Below are 19,956 nucleotides of genomic sequence, written 5' to 3'. Positions count from 1 at the left end.
TCATGTTGAACCTTCTAGAAGTAAAATAACTGATGTCCCGAGCCAGACAATTCAAAACAGTTACCCACTAGTACAAATGATCCTGGCAGCTGTCAAAATCACCCCATTTTGCTCCGCTAAAATACTGAATGCACACTATTGTTAATCAATGAACTTTTTGTCGTACATTGAGCTATCAAATATGTCTAATTATTACATTTGCTCTAAGGGTAAAATGTATGTCTGTATAGATTAGTGATAGTTAGTGGGCTGGACGTCTTCACGCGTCAGGTGGAGTGTGATACTGGTGGAGTACGTAGGTTTCACTGTCACACACAACACACAAAGACGCACAGCAAAATTAAGACGGCGACTGGTTTGTCTACTGCAGTGGTCACTCGGCTCCTCAAAGAGTCACACCATGAAGACGGTAGAGCTTGTTATTCTGCTGATCTTCTTTCCTGTCACACTTTCAGGTGAGATTAACTTTAAGAATGTAGAAAGCCTAGCGTTATACAATTCACTTTCACTTTAATATTGGGCACTTTTACGCTGTTTAGATCAAGCTTTACCTGTACCACTTTTTAAAAAGTCGTCCTTTACATAGGGTTTAATCAATGGCTTTAGCAATGTTAAATAAATCATTTACAAATCATTTCTAGACAGGCGCGTAATCGCCACGGAGGAGACATATCAAGACGTATACCTGCCATGGGTGCTCACCCATAGTTCTGATGAACACAAAACAACTTTCATGTACAGTACCAGTCCAAGGTTTGTACACACCTTCCCATTCTCTTGAATGAGAAGTTGGTCCAAACTTCTTACTTGTACTGTATTTTGCTTCTTTCATTTATTTCTAGTATCGATTACTTAACCTGTTGATGTCCGTCGAAATACAGCTAATAGAGATCAATTTACGTCTGAAACGTGTTAGATTAATCTATGAATCTTAACGATAAACTCGTTCACGTGTCACTGAAACTGAATATTTTCGGGATTTTGCAGAAATAACAGCTTCTGTACAGTACTGATGTTCTGAATGTTGTTACCATCTGGCTGTGTGTCAGATTATTATCTTTGACTTTATTGAATAGTGCCATTCATTGAAATTAATTTAGATATAAAAGACAAAACTGTAGCAAATGGTTTTCAAATGTTTACTCATGCTGTAAACTCAGATTATAGATTCTGTACTGCAGTATAATATAATCTAGGCCTAATATGATATAATATGTTATAATATTATAGTATTCACAGAACAAGAATTAAGTTGAAACCTCAAAGCACAGACCTCAAGTATTACTTTAATAAAGGAGTTTTTACATTTTGTATCTGGATTTGTTTTAAATACACAGTGAATGACACCAATGAATTTAATGTTTCATAAGAGGACCTTTGTGACTGTAACTGTGATTTCAAGGCAATATTCTTATTACATTTAATAATAATAACAATAATAATAATAATAATAATAATAATAATAATAATAATAATAATAATAATCTACATACTGTATATTACAAGAGTGTTGCAAGACAGGAATACAACATTAAATTATAACATAATAATGTGAAAACTATAAACCAAGGCATGAATCATGGGCTACATCATGTCTCAGTGTATTTTAAAAGATCGACTAATCACAGATCAGGTTTCAGGGCTCATATCATAGCAGCTTCCTACTGTACTTATAACTCATATTAATTATTATGATTACATACAGATTTTTTTTTTTTTTTTACAAATGTGATCAATCAAATTAAATATAACAAAATAACATAATTTTTTTTGTCACTGTTCAAGCATAATAAGGCACAATAAGGAAGTAAGTGATAGTTGTAAGTCATGCTTTGCTCACCATATGTTGTTCCACTTTCAGGAATCCCATAGCAGTGTACGGATGTTTATATCAAGATTTAACATTTTGATTAGATTTACACTTGAATGTATATGTAGTCATTACTAACCTTATATAAAATGATGATCATTAAGGTTAATAAAGCTGTCTTAGTCATTATGGCTAAATGTGTCAACAAAAAATTGCCTATTAACATATCTAGCATTAATTTGTGTTTTGAGTTGTGTTTTTGGCTGTTTGGCCAATGGAAGGTCAATATTCACTCTCCTTTTAGCTTTTGTTTAGTCTCAATCATTCCAAGTATAATATCTGGCTCTTAGGTTGGTAGATGTTCTACTTTCATCACCAGCTCATCACTAACTTTGTGTGTTTGAGGTTTCATGCTGGACAAAATACTGAATGTAATTAAATGTAAGTATCATACATATGTATAAATGCATGTTTATGAAAAGTGGATTTCAAAACCTTTCAAACCTCTTTCTCTTACAGTGAAACACTCGCTGAAGTTTTTCTTCACAACGTCCTCTGGAGTCAAAAACTTCCCAGATTTTGTGGTTGTTGGGGTGATCAATGAAGCTCCAACGGGTTACTGTGACAGCATCAGTAAGATACCAGGAGTCAAACAGGACTGGGCAAAGAAACTGATAGAAGATGATCCACAACATCTGGAGTGGTACACGCAGCAGTGTTTGTCAACCCAATATGACCACAAAGCTGACATTGACATTTTGAAGCAGCAACTGAACCAAACTGAAGGTAAGTAAAAATACTGTAAAAATGTAAAGTTGTGTTTTTGTTGAATAGCAAACAGATATATTTTTATTATAAACAGGCATGTTTACATGTTCAAACACTTACACAGTTTGTTAAATGTGCATATATTCTTCTGTCATATCTCTCCCTCTATTACCAGCCATGTAATGTGAGGGACTCTTTCAAAATGGGTGGTCAATATTAATATTATATATAGGTTCCCTGGTAGTTATGTGCTGGATTCACTGAAAAACTGAGCAACATGGTTCTGCATTTGAGTCTGGGCCTTGCTTTGTGTGTGTTTGTTTGTGTGTGTGTGTGTGTGTGTGAGGCCCTTTTTGTCATGTATGGTTTGATCTGGATGTTTAATTCAATTAATTAATTGCAAGTCAGGTAAGTTTTGGTTGGAAAGTTTGACCGCTTGATGTCAGTTTGTGTATTTCTGTGTGTTGGCCTTGCAATGAAGAGGTGACCCTTCCACATGTTCCTCAACCTCTAAAATGCAGCCTCACATAGGCTCCAGCCACCTGTAACCCTCTGTGGGATCTCACTCTGCACTCTGACTCTCTCTCAGGTGTCCACATCTTCCAGAAGATGAGCGGCTGTGAATGGGATGATGAGACTGGAGAGATTAATGGTTTTGGTCAGTTTGGTTATGATGGAGAAGACTTCATAGCATTTGACCTGAAGACACTGACATGGATCGCTCCAAAACCACAAGCTGTCATTACTAAACTCAGGTGGGACGGAGATAGAGTTCACAATGAATGGTGGAAAAACTTCCTCACCCAGCATTGCCCTGAGTTAGTGAAGAGATATTTGGACTATGGGAAGAGCTCTCTGCTGAGAACAGGTAGAGTCACATGACCTGATGTAGTTTCATGGCCTCAATTTTAAAATGATAAAATGTTTCTAACCTCCCTCCCTGCCCCCCTCCCCCTTGTCTCTCCAGAGCTTCCCTCAGTGTCTCTCCTCCAGAAGACTCCCTCCTCTCCAGTCAGCTGCCACGCTACAGGTTTCTACCCTCACAGAGCCATGATGTTCTGGAGGAAAGATGGAGAGGAGCTTCATGAGGACGTGGAACATGGAGAGATCCTCCCCAACCACGATGGATCCTTCCAGATGAGTGTTGACCTGAACCTTTCATCAGTCACACCTGAAGACTGGAAGAAGTATGAATGTGTGTTTCATCTCTCTGGTGTGAAGGACGACATCATCACCAAACTGGACAAAGCAGTGATCAGAACCAACTGTGGTAAGACTGGAATACTGACTTTGCAATGGTTATTCCCTAAAAACATCTGTTGCCCAATAAAATATATACATGTCATTTGCTGTAAATGTGGTGGTAACTCTGGCTTCTGATTATACAATTTGAATGAGTTTCAAACAAGTTTATCAGTCCTGAGCATTCTGAAGCTGTGGGTTAGTCCAGGGTTAACAAACAAAACTGCTGTTCTGCTCACTGAAACAAATGTAGTTTCTTACTTGTTACATTATGCACATGACCTACTTAAATTACAAGTGGATTCAATAAAATGCAGTTCAGTGGTCGAGACAAAGGGCTCTCTTTTGCCACCAGCGTACTGGCATTTACCTGAAGTTATATCCTCACCTGCACCAGTCTGGTGTCTGGGTGAGTTGCCATGTGCCTCATGGGAGGAAAGGTGCAGTTGAAGATGTGCTGTTGCCAATCCAGCAGCACACTGCAATCTAGGTGCCAAGAATAAGTGAGTTTTGCGCAATCCACTGTCCACCTGCTCAGGAAAAGGTTGACAGCACAGCGAACCTATGATCTTTAATATTACTGTCATTTTCTTTGGTGAGGGCTCACCCAAATAAATCTCACCAAAATAACACAAACACCCTTATTCCTGCTTTGTATTTAAAACAAACCAATCTAATCAATTTAAACTTTAAAAATAATTTCATAAAAAATAAATACAACATGAAAAACCAGGATGTTCATCCCTCCAGTAGAGTTCAGAGACTGTAGAATCAATGCAAAGGCTGAAGAACACCATTATTTAAAAAAGATATTTTCTCATTTGGTGTTCTGATGATGGTGGTGGAGAGCGCTGTCTTACATGTCAGTCTAAAATCTCCCATAGGTTTTCAGTTGGGTTGAGCTCTGGTGACTGTGAAGGCCATAGCATATGATTCACATCATTTTCATACTTATCAAACCAGTGACCCCTCATGCCCTATTGTCATCCTGGAAGAGACTCCTCCCATCAGGATAGAAATGTATCATTAAAGGATAAAGGCAATCACTCAGAACAGCTTTGTATTGATTTGCAGTGACCCTTCTCTCTAAGGGGACAAGTGGACCCAAACCATGCCAGCAAAATGTCCCCTACAGCATAACAGAGCCACCAGATCCCCTCACTGTAGGGGTCAAGCATTCAGACCTGGACCAGTTCGTCACTTGTCTGTATCTTGTGCGCACAAGATAATAACTTATTATCTGGTGCATAGAAGGTATTATCTTGTTCTCACAAGATAATACTGTTACTATAATGCTAGAAGTCACACTTTACAAATAATGAGCTAGTAATACACCCACAGTATAAAACTATCAGCAACTAACAGCAAAAATAAACACAAATGATTTGACACAACATTTACAGCAATAAAACAATGGCTCTTACACAAAACAAGAACAAACTAGAATTGTTGCTCATCTAAGGAAACGTGTGATCACGTGAGAGTGCACGCTGCAGTTTTTTTGTGAAATGTGTGCCTATTATGACATTTTGGACTACCAACAAGAAAAACAAAAGTGGTGAGCTATGTTCTGCTATCGCTCTGGAGCTTGTTTTCTGCTCCTTTTTTGAGGAAATAATGTTTTCAGCTGTGTGTGCTCAGCAGTGGGCGTCATTGCAGGTGTGTTTTGTTGTGAAATGTGTAGTGGTTGACAGCGGCAGCTAGCTGTCTTATTAGCTTGAGAGCTAATATCTGCAGGGTGTTTCTAGTCAGATAGCACAGTTTTTTTTGTGTTGTTGTGTCATTTGTTGATGTTAGCAGGATAGAGGTAAGGCACTTGGGAGCACACAGAAATCTCACTTTTGTTGGATTTACGCAGAAAATCCAGCCCAGGGCCTTCACATAGAAATCAGTCCACAGGCAACTGAGAAAGTCAGGGAAGGACTCTATTTTTACATTACATTACTACCTGTTCACTCACTGGCAATAAAAAAACATTAAGATATGTAAATTGCTTCCCAATTCTATATATAGAACCTTTAAAAAGAGACATCACCTGCTCTTGGCAGTGTAGTTGAACTACTGTACTTATATTTTCAACTCTGCACATCCTGGACAATAATGAGTTTCCTCAGCGGAAAACACTCACAGGAAAAAAGCCCTTGGAGAGAAAGTCCTGTGTTTTGGGGGGATGAAAGTAACAAAAGTGGTTGTAAATACTGTTGTATGATTATCATACATCATTATAGGTGAAAATACCAAAAATGCATTGGCATGCACTTGATGCACTGTGAATGTTTTGTTTTTGTTCCAGTTTCTCCCTCAGAGTTCCCTGCTGGTCCTGTTATTGGAGGTGTTGTAGGACTGCTGCTGCTCCTGGCAGTCTGCATCACTGGAGTCTTCATCTGGAGAAGGAGAGATAATGGTGAGTGACAAACATACTTTTACTCATCATGACACCATTTAACTCCATTGTTTTAGCATATTTCAGCAACATTTTAGGAAAATATTTATTCTGAATGAATAAAACAAATAACAGTGTAACCTGGCTGATGTTCAGTAACGTGATCTCCAACTGAAGAGTTACTCTCATCTTTTACAATAAAAGCAGAAATCAGTGAAATTAGTACAGTGTTTCTATAAAACATTTATTAGTGTTTTCTTGTTTGCTTTCATAAATTCTAACATGTTAAATTTTGAAGTATTGTAATCTCTCATCTGTATTTCAGGATTCAGGCCTGCAAACTGTGAGTAATCTGTCAGTTTATCTCTCTCTCTCTCTCTCTGTATCTCTCTCTCTCTCTCTCTACAAATAAATGCAGTTAATAGTTTAAATTGAATTACTGACAGTTTGTTTTTCTTTTATAGCTTCAGACTCATCATCCTCTGATCCATCTTCAGTCAGAGATGCAGCTCTTAACTGATCACAGTGAGTATTTCATCATGTCATCAACACTGTGCAGATACTGTATGAAGAATCTCTCTGTTGCTCCTCCTGAACCTAGCTACAGTATACTGATATAATACTCTCATAAATATAATGAAAGTCTGTCTTTGTTAAAAAGACTGATTTGGCAGAATTTCTCATATTTATATTTCAGACAAAAATCAAACATACATATAATATGACCACTAATAAGTCCAGGCTCCCTTCTATTTGTAACTCTGAATTCATAGATCAGATTCATGAGTTCCAGGTCATCAGCAGATGCTGCTGTCCAGCTGTTTCCTCAAACCTTTTGTGGAGATGAATTACTGCAGCAGCTACCAGACACCAAAGAGCCACAACGTTACTCCAGTGGGGCATCTTTTGTCTTCAGATATCAAATTCATGTCAGTTAGTCATGTGATGTGCTGTCTTTGATGATGATGGGAGACATGGAGCACTTTAACCTCTGCTTCTTAAGCTGGAGTCAAACTTAAAACTGTAAATGCTCAACTACTCATGCTTTCACTAACAATTAGTTTACAAATAGATTTTTGAATATTTAGACACTCCTCCTTTCATTGAAACTCACATATTAAAGCAATAACACTTTTTAGAGCTTATATTTGTATCTTATACATTTGTCATCTTTACATGTCCTGTATTTGTCATGCAGATGACAAATGTTAATGTCATTGTAACATTATTGTTAATGCTCAGATTATTGGTGTTAGAGGATTAATGAGGGTTTTATCTGTGGTACTGATAGATGTACTTTATTTCATATTGCAAATATGGAAAAATTGATTTGTCTACATGACAGTATACGTCTTCTCTAAGGTCATGTGATCTGTTTTTGGCTAAATGTGTTCACTTCAGTTAAAGATTGTCTTTACATCATCTACAAGATAATAATGATTAATTATGAATTGTTAATCAATCATCTTTTCACTGGTGAATGTAAAACATGATATTTTGGTGAACTTCATTTTGTCTAGAGCAGCTGCAACATTTTCTAGTGTCATTTTTTGGTCTTATTTGTTCAAATAGTGTTATATTTACCTTAAATTGATAAATAAAATTCTTCTGAAATCCTGCTTAAGAAGTGTTCCTGTTACATCATACCTGTGTTTACCACAAATGTGAAGCTTGTTCCTGATACCTGGAAAGCATGAGCTTACTTTTTAAAATTCTCAGTTGTCAACATGTGTGAGGATAAAAGGAAAAGTTTACACTACTACAAAACACAAACACACACAGACACACACACACACACATACCACAAGTTTTCATTTGTTAATGAAGGAATACACTGAACCTTGTGACTCTGAGTGTGTATTTCCCTATTTTACCACTAGAAAGCAACATAACTCTGAAATGTCTCAGCTGTGAGGTCACCACAGAGAAACAGCTGCTAGAGCATTTCCACCATCACCGCTTCCTCCCCCACAGTCGGGTTATAAAACACTTTAAACTGCCTCATTGAATAAATTGTGTTATATGACTTTAAACAAATGCTCATGTTACTACATGTTATTAAATTTCATGTAAATAACAAAACAAAAAAACACATTTCCTGCATTTTCCTGTTGAATCTGATCAGCCAGTCAGATATTGAATTTACTCCTCCTGGTAACACGTGATGCACAGCTATTTATAATTTCTATTGGTCATTTCATTTGACTGTTGACACTGTTAACAGTCTTTCTTTCATCACAGTGTTTTTTAATGTCTGTATCAAATCAAGATGAAGGATTTAATGTTGTTGCTTCTCTTTTGCCATGTTGTATCTCCAGGTAACTGAATAATCTTTTTAAACAGTTGTTTAACTTCTATTTCAGCATTTATGCACATCATATTCATAAACTGCACATTTACTGCAGAGATCAACATACCTCAGATTTAAACATGTCTATTCACTGCCAATTCATTTTTAACACTGTTTTTATTGTGTTTTTAACATATGAAACTTGTGAGAGGTCTTCCCATTCTCTTGAATGAGAAAGTGTGTCCAAACTTCTGACTAGTACTGTATTCTCTTCTTTTACTTCTCTCTCATATCTATTACATAAGCTACTGAGATGTCCAATGAAATACAGCTATTAATGAGATTAATTCAGGTCTGAAATGTGTGAGATTAATCTATGAATCTAACCAATAATGCCGTTCAGGTGTCTCTGACACTGAATATATTCGGGATTTTGCAGAAATAACAAAATAATAAATAATAAGTTTCTGTACAGTACTGATGTTCTGTATGTTGTTAACATCTGGCTGTGTGTCGGATTATTTCCTTTGACTTTATTGAACAGTGTCATTCATTGAAATTAATTTAAATATAAAAGACAAAACTGTAACAAATGGTTTTCAAATGTTTACTCATGCTGTAAATTCAGATTATAGATTCTGTACTGCAGTATAATATAATCTAGGCCTATTATGATATAATATGTTATAATAATATAATATTGACAAAACAAGAATTAAGTTGAAACCTCAAAGCAAATTCCTCAAGTATTACTTTAATAAAGGAGTTTTTACATTTTGTATCTGGATTTGTTTTAAATACACAGTGAATGACACCAATGAATTTAATGTTTCATAAGAAGACTTTTGTGACTGTAACTGTGATTTCAAAGTAATATTCTCATTACATGTACACCTTCTAATGGCCAGTGCTGTACTGTAGATTACAAGAGTGGTGCAAGACAGGAATGCAACATTAATTTATAACATAATAATGTTAAAATATTAAAAAATGTGCCAACAAAAAATGACCTATTAACATATCCAGCATTTATTTATGTTTTGAGTCGTGTTTTTGGCTGCCTGGCCATTTATGTATTTGTAATTAAATGTAATTATCACAAGTATGAATAAATGTATGTTTATGAAAACTGGATTTCAAAACAATTCAAACCTCTTTCTTTTACAGTGAAACACTCGCTGAAGTTTTTCTTCACAACATCCTCTGGTGCCAAAAAATTCCCAGATTTTGTGGTTGTTGTGTTGATTGATGAAGTTCCAACAGGTTACTATGACAGCATCAGTAAGATACCAGAAGCCAAACAGGACTGGTCACAAAAAATGTTAGAAGATGATCCACAACACTTGGAGTGGTACACTCAGAAGTGTTTGTCAACCCAATATTCCTACAAAGCTCACATTGACATTTTGAAGCAGCAACTGAACCAAACTGAAGGTAAGTAAAATACTGTAAAAATGTAAAGTTGTGTTTTTTGTCAAATAGCAAACAGATATAGTTCTATTATAAACATGTTTACATGTTCAAACACATACACAGTTTACTAAATGTGCATATATTCTTCACTCACATCCCTCCCTCTATTAACAGTCATCTAATGTGAGGGACTCTTTCAAAATGGGTGGTGAATATTAGTATTATATATAGCTTCCCTGGTAGTTATGTGCTGGATTCACTGAAAAACTAAGCAAATTGGGTTTCAAACTCGCCCTTGTTCTTTGTGTGTGTGTGAGGCCCTTTTTGTCATGTATGGTTTGATCTGAATGTTTAATTCAATTAATTAATTGCAAGTGTTGGGCCGTGGCTACAAGTTTGGCTATCAGCAATAATTAATGATTATCAAAGATAATTGTTAATTATTAAAATCAATAAAATTATTAATAAGAATTAATAATAACGGGGCACCACCCTGGACTCAGGGAAAAAGATAGCCAATTCAGTCTCAAAGTGTACTAATCTATGAATTTGGGACTTTGATTAATAATTAATTTAATAACTATAAACAAAATCACCATATCAATAGCTAGTTAAGGTTGAAGGATTTGGAGTTCTTTACAGAGCAGAGGTTGGCAAAACTCATTCTTGTGCAACATTAAAACAGACAACAGGTATATCCAAAAGCATTTATTTAACAAAAGGGGTAAAAGCAACACACAATACTAATCTAGCTAAGTGTATCTATATACAAGTGTGAATGTGTGAGTGTGTGTGTGTGTGTGTGTGTAGGGAAGACAATAGCAAGATGGCTGCAGTCACCTGGTGACTGAGCACATGGCATGCCGACACTTTGGCTGATAAAGGGAACTACAGGGATAAAAGGCCAGACCATGTGGTGTCTTGAACCACATGTGCTGCCTGAACCAAAGTTTGCCAAACTAGGTTTTAACCTCTTAACTGTGTGGTTCTCTATTCAAGGCCAATTGGTGTATGCTAAAGGTGCCAGGTTAAAACAAGGTTAGTTGCATGCAAGGCCTAGTTACTGGATGTAACATGTGTTAAGCATGCTAACATTAACCTAGCGGTGTGGCTATGCAGTAACCTGACTATAGACAACAAGGACATCACAACAACAGTTCAATGTATAACCTTAACCAAATCAATACACGTACAGTACATTGTTTGAGTTAAACATTCTTGCTTAGCCGTACTATGCTTCACTGTGTTGCTAGGCTATGCCCAGTTGTTACCAGTCCATGAAGGAAGAGATGCTTTGTGGTGTCCTGCTTTGTAGCCGGTGAATCCGTGGGTGAGTCAGGCTGAGAAGGCTTTGGCTCTGAAGCTGAAAGATGCAGGCGTTGCTGGGCAGACAGCACTCCAGTCGTGCAGAGGGCCCAGGTCACTCCTTGGTGTAGAGTTAGCGGCAAGCTAACTCCATTTCGCGGCTCCTGTACTTGTTAAACTGGCCAGCAGACTTGTGTGTTAGCTGCTGGCACAAGGAAACTTAGTTTCTGAGTCTTAGGCAGGCTCTCGCGTCTTCTGCCGTAAAGAAGACTGTGTGTGTCTGCTGTGAGCAGGCCACACAAGAGAGCAGAGATGGTGTGAAAGAGAGCAAGGAGCTGCTCCTGCTGCAGCTCGTGGAGAAAAGAGAGAGATAAGAGAGGAATCTCTAGTTTTGATAACCTGGATCCATGGGTGGAGCTTCACACTTTGGGTGCGAACCCCCCAGGGCTCAGGTTTCTTGGAGTCTTGAAACATGTGGTAAACTGTGGTCCACATGTAGTCCCAACATCCCCCCTTTGGTCCTAGGATTGCACCTGATGTGTGATCCTGGGAGCACAAACATACATGTACTGTATGGTCCACAGTTGAGTTCAAGAGTTCGTTTGTCAGTTCATTCAAGTTTGTAACATCTGGGCAGTGGTTAACACTATCTATCTTGGCTAAGCAAGAACAGTCAGAATTACAAAACAAAAGCATGATAGACAACAACAAAGGCATAGTCCTAAATAACATAACCTGGGTTTCTCATTACTCTTTGGGTTAGTGAGAACGGGAATGTTAGTGGTGTAACTTTGTTAAGGTGAGATGCAGAGAGAGTGGCACCTAAAATGATAAAGCCATTTCTGGAGTGTCCAAGGGTGTTTGTTGTTTCACTCATTGGATCTGATGACAATACTGACTACTCAATGTAGTACTCAGTCTGATCTTGGCAGACTTTACAATTTTGTCCTTCAGGCAAGTGTAGCTGCAGAAGGATGTCATCATATTTCCAAAAATCCCAAAGTCCTAATGGCTGTATCATTGTTTGTTTGGCACTATGTCCTAAACTTGTGGTGGGTGAGGATATGTGTATGACTACTTCTGAAAGTACCTAATCAAGTGTCCTGAGCTAGTATTTTGCAAAGTGATCCTATTGACAAAATACTACCAAGGAGTTGATCCAATTGTACTTGCAAAGTAGGACAGTTGTGTCTGAGCTGAATCAGAATTTAGGCTTTCCTCAAGTAATAGCAGGCTGTCTGGCTATTACTGAGTTTAGAATAACTGAGGTTGCTACTGTTGCTAACAAACCCAAGTGTATCTATGTAACTGCAGGAAAAGTAAGGCGCTGGTATCTGTCTTACTGTCAGTACAGGGGTGGACTGTGTTGCTGTCTAGAATCGTGAGAAGCGAGCTCTAGAGCTCTTGTGCCTTAAGTTTCTAACTTGTGGCTCAGGGCTGTAACGCTCCGTGTAGCCAGAGGGAGAAAGACATTCAGAGGCACTGTCACTGTCTGATAGATGGTGACCATGTACTGAACTGTGGTCAGAGATGCTGTGGTCATCATCTGATCTGTCCATTGTCTGGTCACACTTCTGGGCCAGAATCTCTGCGTATGGCCTTCTAAAGCTTCTACTGTGTGAATGCCTATCTCGACGCAGTTGGTGGACATGGCGCTTACGCTCAGTGTCCCTATGCTGCCTTTTGTCACCCCCCTTTGGACTGTTATGAGGGTGATCTTTTGAGGCAGCAGACCTGTATGACGCTTCAGTGTTTGAGCTGGCAGGCTCAATTGTTTTCCCTCCTGCTTTGGAAGTGACAGCAGTTTCCCAAGCCACCTGTGTCATCTTTCTTATCTCACGCAGTGAGGGGTTACCTTGGTGCGTCATAAGTACAACGTGAGTGCGTACGCATGGATGAAGGTTCTGCAAGAATATGGACTTGAAGGTGGGGTTTTCTTCTAAGCCTGGTGCATTCTTGCCCTGGAAGTACGCATGCCTCAAACGTTGGTAATAATCCCTGGGATGCTCACGACGGGAATGTTTAACTTGGAGGGCTGCAACCATTGATGTGGTCTCGTCAGCAGTAAAAGAGAATTCTTCTACTAGTGCTTGACGGAGCTCTTGGTAGTCATTTCTGACTCTGGAAGGTTGTGATTGTATAAACTTGTGTACAGCTTTAGAGCTGGTTTTCTACACAAGTTTAACTTTCTCACTTTGGGTTGCATGGGGCAGGTCAACTAGATTGTATTCTAGTTCTCTAAAGTAATCTTCAATGTGGTGATTACAGCTGTCTGGGTCAAAATGATCAATGTCCTTAGCTATGAGCTCAAGCACTTTAAGGCGGGGACACTGTGAAATCATTTCTGGTGAAGACAAGACTAAACTAGCACTATCATGGACATGTGCATCACGTGCTACAATTCTCTCTCGTTGAAGGGCAGGGGCTGAACAACTGTTATCACTTTCCTGATAGTGCTGAGGAGAGACTGAACAGTTCTGGGATGATCTAGTCCCCCCTTCGGAAGGATGAGCACGGATGAATGTGTCATGTATCGGTGGCTGAGAAAAACACTGGGCAGAATATCTTCTAGAGGATAAACTACATGTCTCTTCAGTGTCTGTTTCAGAGAGATGGGAACTCAGGTAGCTGTTAGTTCTGTCTCTCAGTGGAGGTTGAGAAGCTGACTTCATTCCCAAGAACTTAGGGTCAGTTGGGAATTGTTCCAATCTTCTGAGTGGAGAGGGAGTTAACCTTTCATTATGGGAGGAGTGTGAATCGGAATAACCGGAATCACATTGGCCGAATGACTGTAGTGGGGCAGGACATTCTGACCTAAGCCTTAACAATTCCTCCTTGTGTGAGCAGAGATTTAACTCTGCTGAGTACAGGTCTTCTAAATAGCGCATGGCTTTCTTATTGGCCGTCTGAACCTCATGGAGGAGGCAAGCATTTTGCGCTCTAAGGAAATCTACCTCCTTTTCTAGGGCTGCTCTGCTCTGACAGGCAAGGCTGGTTTGCCTGTGGAAGTTCAGAAGCAAGCATAACAATGGATCTTTGGATGAGGTCTGTGCATCATTCCTGTCCTTGAGTAGTGAGTCTATCTCTTTCCTGCACTCACTGAAATTCAACCTGCTGATGAATTCTGGGTAGCCAGGTTCTAGGCTCTGTGCTCGGGAGGAAATAAACTGTTCTACACAGGGGTTCTCCATTGTTGTATCCGGAACGGAGGATTAGATTAACAGTTGACTAGTACAACAAAACAATGTGGTTGGCTATAATGTTGCGTGGCTGACACTTTGTAGTGTAGTTTGGGCAGTACACTAGCCTAACCAAACAATGTTGTGGCTTACACTATGGGGAGTAGCTTCCTGTGGAGGAGGGGTAGCTACGACACCGTCTAGTGGCTCTAGTGGGCACAACAGATTTCAACATGCACTAACTGAGATGCAGCGCAGTAACAGCTAGAGGATTGTTTCTTAAAGTTGACTCAGGCTGGAATGCATGGCAGTAACAGCTAGAGGATAACTTCTAAGTTTCACAGGGCTGGTAGCACACTGTGGCTCTATCTCACAGGCTCTATTTCTTACTCAGGCTGGAATGCATGGCAGTAACAGCCAGGTACAAGCTCTCTATGTGTCACAGGGCTGGTGGCACACTGTGTTTTAATTAACAAGGGGAGCACTTGAATTAACAACTAATTCTGACAGCTTGACTGGATGGCATTGAATGTGTACTATTAGAATGCTGAACCAAAATTCTTACACTTCCTACAGAGTAGGTTTAACCTGAGTGGCTAGCAGCAACAGCAATCTCTTAGTTTAACACTACGAGGGCTTAAGGTGGTAGTTATCAACAACTCAAGATTTGGGTTACCAATTGCTTTTGCTGAAATTGATTTGAAAAAAAAATCAATTCTCCCAACACTTCACTTGTTTGTAAGTACAGCTAGATATCTTCTCCTGTGGCAGACTGGTCATGTTAAATATAAAGACTTTTGGATAGTCTAAAGGTTTTAGATTCCAGAATTTTGGTACTGGCCAAAATTATGCTGAAATTAATATTGCACAATTATGAATAATTGCCAACAATACTCTGCCTCACACGGGGCACCATTTTGTTGGGCTGTGGCTACAAGTTTGGCTATCAGCAATAATTAATGATTATCAAAGATAATTGTTAATTATTAAAATCAATAAAATTATTAATAAGAATTAATAATAACGGGGCACCACCCTGGACTCAGGGAAAAAGATAGCCAATTCAGTCTTAAAGTGTACTAATCTATGAATTTGGGACTTTGATTAATAATTAATTTAATAACTATAAACAAAATCACCATATCAATAGCTAGTTAAGGTTGAAGGATTTGGAGTTCTTTACAGAGCAGAGGTTGGCAAAACTCATTCTTGTGCAACATTAAAACAGACAACAGGTATATCCAAAAGCATTTATTTAACAAAAGGGGTAAAAGCAACACACAATACTAATCTAGCTAAGTGTATCTATATACAAGTGTGAATGTGTGAGTGTGTGTGTGTGTGTGTGTGTGTGTGTAGGGAAGACAATAGCAAGATGGCTGCAGTCACCTGGTGACTGAGCACATGGCATGCCGACACTTTGGCTGATAAAGGGAACTACAGGGATAAAAGGCCAGACCATGTGGTGTCTTGAACCACATGTGCTGCCTGAACCAAAGTTTGCCAAACTAGGTTTTAACCTCTTAACTGTGTGGTTCTCTATTCAAGGCCAATTGGTGTATGCTAAAGGTGCCAGGTTAAAACAAGGTTAGTTGCATGCAAGGCCTAGTTACTGGATGTAACATGTGTTAAGCATGCTAACATTAACCTAGCGGTGTGGCTATGCAGTAACCTGACTATAGGCAACAAGGACATCACAACAACAGTTCAATGTATAACCTTAACCAAATCAATACACGTACAGTACATTGTTTGAGTTAAACATTCTTGCTTAGCCGTACTATGCTTCACTGTGTTGCTAGGCTATGCCCAGTTGTTACCAGTCCATGAAGGAAGAGTTGCTTTGTGGTGTCCTGCTTTGTAGCCGGTGAATCCGTGGGTGAGTCAGGCTGAGAAGGCTTTGGCTCTGAAGCTGAAAGATGCAGGCGTTGCTGGGCAGACAGCACTCCAGTCGTGCAGAGGGCCCAGGTCACTCCTTGGTGTAGAGTTAGCGGCAAGCTAACTCCATTTCGCGGCTCCTGTACTTGTTAAACTGGCCAACAGACTTGTGTGTTAGCTGCTGGCACAAGGAAACTTAGTTTCTGAGTCTTAGGCAGGCTCTCGCGTCTTCTGCCGTAAAGAAGACTGTGTGTGTCTGCTGTGAGCAGGCCACACAAGAGAGCAGAGATGGTGTGAAAGAGAGCAAGGAGCTGCTCCTGCTGCAGCTCGTGGAGAAAAGAGAGAGATAAGAGAGGAATCTCTAGTTTTGATAACCTGGATCCATGGGTGGAGCTTCACACTTTGGGTGCGAACCCCCCAGGGCTCAGGTTTCTTGGAATCTTGAAACATATGGTAAACTGTGGTCCACATGTAGTCCCAACACAAGTCAGGTAAGTTTTGGTTGGAAAGTTTGACGCCTTGATGTCACTTTGTGTATTTCTGTGTTGGCCTTGCAATGAAGAAGTGACCCTTCCACATGTTCCTCGATGTCTAAAATGCAGGCTCATATAGGCTCCAGCCTCCTGTAACCCTCTGTGGGATCTCACTCTGCTCTCTCTCTCTCTCTCTGTCTCTCAGGTGTCCACATCTTCCAGAGGATGGATGGCTGTGAGTGGGATGATGAGACTGGAGAGGTTAATGGTTTTATTCAGTTTGGTTATGATGGAGAAGACTTCTTAGCATTTGACCTGAAGACACTGACATGGATCGCTCCAAAACCACAAGCTATCATCACCAAACACAAGCGAGACAGAGATAGACCTCACAATGAAAGGTGGAATTACTACCTCACACAGGGTTGCCCTGAGTTATTGAAGACATATTTAGACTATGGGAAGAGCTCTCTGCTGAGAACAGGTAGATCACATGACCTGATGAAGCTTCATGGACACAATGCCTTTAAAATGCCTCTTCTGTTTCTAACCTCCCTCCCACACCCCTCACCACTTGTCTCTCCAGAACTTCCCTCAGTGTCTCTCCTACAGAAGACTCCCTCCTCTCCAGTCAGCTGCCACGCTACAGGTTTCTACCCTCAGAGGGCCATGATTTTCTGGAGGAAAGATGGAGAGGAGCTTCATGAGGACGTGGAACACGGAGAGATCCTCCCCAACCATGATGGATCCTTCCAGATGAGTGTTGACCTGAACCTTTCATCAGTCACACCTGAAGACTGGAGAAGGTACGAATGTGTATTTAAGCTCTACAGTGTGAAGGACGACATCGTCAACAAACTGGACAAAGCAGTGATCAGAACCAACTGGGGTAAGACTGGAATACTGAATTTGCAATTGTTATTCCTAAAAACATCTCTTGCCCAATAAAATATATACATGTCATGTATATACTGTAAATGCTCTGATGGTGGTAACTCTGGTGTCTGATTACACAATTTGAATGAGTTTAAAACAAGTTCATCAGTCCTGAGCATTCCTGAGCGGAGGGTTAATTAAGTCCAGAGATAACAAACAAAACTGCTGTTCTGCTCACTGAAATAAATGTAGTTTCTTCCTTGGTACATTATGCACATGACCTTCTTAAATTTCCTAAGTCGATGCAATAAAATGCATTTCAGTGGTCCAGACAAAGGGCTCTGTTTTGGTGCCAGCACATAGTTAGGAGCGTATCTGCACCGGCGAACTGGCATTTACCTGAAGTTATATCCTCACTTGCACCAGTCTGGTTTCTGGGTGACTTGACTCACGGGGTGAAAGGCACAGTTGAAAATGTGCTGTTGCCAATCTAGCAGCACACTGCAATCTAGGTGCCAAGAATGGGTGAGTTTTGCAAGGGCTCACCCAAATAAATCTCACTAAAATAACAAACACCCTTATTCCTGCTTTGTATTTAAAACAAACAAATCTAATCAATTTAAACTTTAAAAATAATTTCAGAAAAAATAAATACAACATGCAAAACCAGGGTGTTCATCCCTCCCTCAGAGTTCCAGAGACATGTAGAATCAAAGCTAGGTGAAAATACCAAAAGTACATTGGCATGCACTTGACGCTCTGTGAATGTTTTGTTTTGGTTCCAGTTTCTCTCTCAGAGTTCCCTGCTGGTCCTGTTATTGGAGGTGTTGTAGGACTGCTGCTGCTCCTGGCAGTCTGCATCACTGGAGTCTTCATCTGGAGGAGGAAAAATAATGGTGAGAGACAAACATACTTTTACTCATCATCAAGCCATTTTTGCTACAAATAACAGTGTAACCTGGCTGATGTTCAGTAACTTGAAAAGCTGTTTTAGCATATTTCAGCACCAAATTCAAACTAACATTTCAGGAAAATATTTATTCTGAATGAATAAAACAAATGTAAAAACAGTTTGACGTGGCCGATGTTCAGTAATGTGACATCCAACTGAAGAGTTACTCTCCTACCTTTTACAATAAAAGCAGAAATCAGTGAAACTAATACAGTGTTTTTATAAAACATGTATTAGTGTTTTCTACATTTGCTTTCAAAATTCTGACATTTTAAATTTTGAAATATTGTAATCTCTCATCTGTATTTCAGACTCATCATCCTCTGATCCATCTTCAGTCAAAGATGCAGCTCTTAACTGATCACAGTGAGTATTTCATCATGTCATCAACACTTTGCAGATACTGTTTGAAGGATCTTTCTGCTCCTTCTCCTGAAACTAGCTACAGTATACTGATATAATACTCTCATAAATACATTGAAAGTCTGTCTTTGTTAAACAACTGTTTGTCTGATTTGGCAGAAATTCTCAGTCAAGAGATCCAGTATATTACAGGAAACAGCTGACACTGAGGTTTTAATGTAATAGTGATTAAACCTTTTACATTCTGGGCCAAACTCAAACATGTTGCACACAATATGAAATCAAATACCGTTAAATGACCACTCATAATTTCAGGTCCCTTTCTATTTGTTACTCTGTCTTTGCAGCTTTCCAGTAAAGATTTAGAGGAGAATAGTGAACTCAAATAAAGATGCTGTGGCTTCAATATTTTATTCTATTTTGCACCATAAATGTCCATTAACAAAACTTGTTTTAATGAATATTGAGATGTGACATCACAGGACCCGTCAGAAAGTCACAGGATACATCAAACTTCAGTGTGAATTCATAGATCAGATTTATGAGTTTCAGGTCATCAGTGGATGCAGTGAAGAATGATATCTGTGAAGATTGTCTGAGAGCTAATAGAAGCATTGATGTTGATGTAAATCCTCCACTGCAGGAGTAACAACATCTGGAGAGAACTGATGCTGCTGTCCAGCTATTTCCTCAAACCTTTGGTGGAGATGAATCACTGGAGCAGCTACCAGACACCAAAGAGCCACAACGTTACTTCAGTGGGGCATCTTTTGTCTTCAGATATCAATTTCATGTCAGTTAGTCATGTGATGTACTGTCTTTGATGATGATTAGCATTAAGTCAACTTATAGGAGACATGATGATACTCAGCACTTTAACCTCTGCTCTTAACATGAGTCAAACTTAAAACTTTAAATGTTCAACTACTCATGCTTTCACTAACAATTAGTTTGACAGTTGCATTTGAGAAACACTAATGGAGATTCTGCACTAGACCATGATTGATTGTTTCTCTGTTTGTTT

The 19,956-nt window shown here is 39.2% G+C and overlaps 3 protein-coding genes across 8 annotated transcripts in view; all 3 read left to right on the top strand.

Moving 5' to 3' along the window:
- LOC122969366 overlaps positions 1–19,956 on the top strand; it is a 147,931-nt gene that overhangs the window by 76,710 nt on the left and 51,265 nt on the right. The gene's annotated exons all lie outside the window — the stretch shown is intronic.
- LOC122969376 (major histocompatibility complex class I-related gene protein-like) overlaps positions 1–19,956 on the top strand; it is a 65,160-nt gene that overhangs the window by 11,034 nt on the left and 34,170 nt on the right. The window contains exons 1-7 of one of the 4 annotated variants that reach the window (XM_044335004.1): positions 357–455; positions 2,330–2,596; positions 3,168–3,446; positions 3,546–3,848; positions 6,114–6,224; positions 6,529–6,546; positions 6,668–6,728. In XM_044335004.1, the coding sequence (XP_044190939.1) occupies positions 401–455; positions 2,330–2,596; positions 3,168–3,446; positions 3,546–3,848; positions 6,114–6,224; positions 6,529–6,546; positions 6,668–6,723 (1,089 nt within the window). In that variant the 5' untranslated portion in view covers positions 357–400 and the 3' untranslated portion in view covers positions 6,724–6,728. Of the gene's footprint in view, positions 1–356; positions 456–2,329; positions 2,597–3,167; positions 3,447–3,545; positions 3,849–4,358; positions 4,365–6,113; positions 6,225–6,528; positions 6,547–6,667; positions 6,732–7,828; positions 7,833–17,062; positions 17,131–19,956 lie in introns of those variants that run through there. The other 3 variants (XM_044335007.1, XM_044335003.1, XM_044335005.1) reach the window with 3 other exon arrangements.
- Positions 1–19,956, top strand: part of LOC122969382 (major histocompatibility complex class I-related gene protein-like) — a 77,797-nt gene that overhangs the window by 30,702 nt on the left and 27,139 nt on the right. The window contains exons 1-6 of one of the 3 annotated variants that reach the window (XM_044335025.1): positions 8,446–8,521; positions 9,661–9,927; positions 16,947–17,225; positions 17,328–17,630; positions 18,415–18,513; positions 18,881–18,935. In XM_044335025.1, coding sequence (XP_044190960.1) covers positions 8,473–8,521; positions 9,661–9,927; positions 16,947–17,225; positions 17,328–17,630; positions 18,415–18,513; positions 18,881–18,930 — 1,047 coding nt within the window. In that variant the 5' untranslated portion in view covers positions 8,446–8,472 and the 3' untranslated portion in view covers positions 18,931–18,935. Of the gene's footprint in view, positions 1–8,445; positions 8,522–9,660; positions 9,928–16,946; positions 17,226–17,327; positions 17,631–18,402; positions 18,514–18,880; positions 18,936–19,956 lie in introns of those variants that run through there. The other 2 variants (XM_044335023.1, XM_044335024.1) reach the window with 2 other exon arrangements.

This window comes from Thunnus albacares, chromosome 19, assembly GCF_914725855.1.
Source record: "Thunnus albacares chromosome 19, fThuAlb1.1, whole genome shotgun sequence".
NCBI classification, from domain to species: Eukaryota; Metazoa; Chordata; class Actinopteri; order Scombriformes; family Scombridae; genus Thunnus; species Thunnus albacares.
This window is presented reverse-complemented; position numbering and strand designations above follow the sequence as displayed.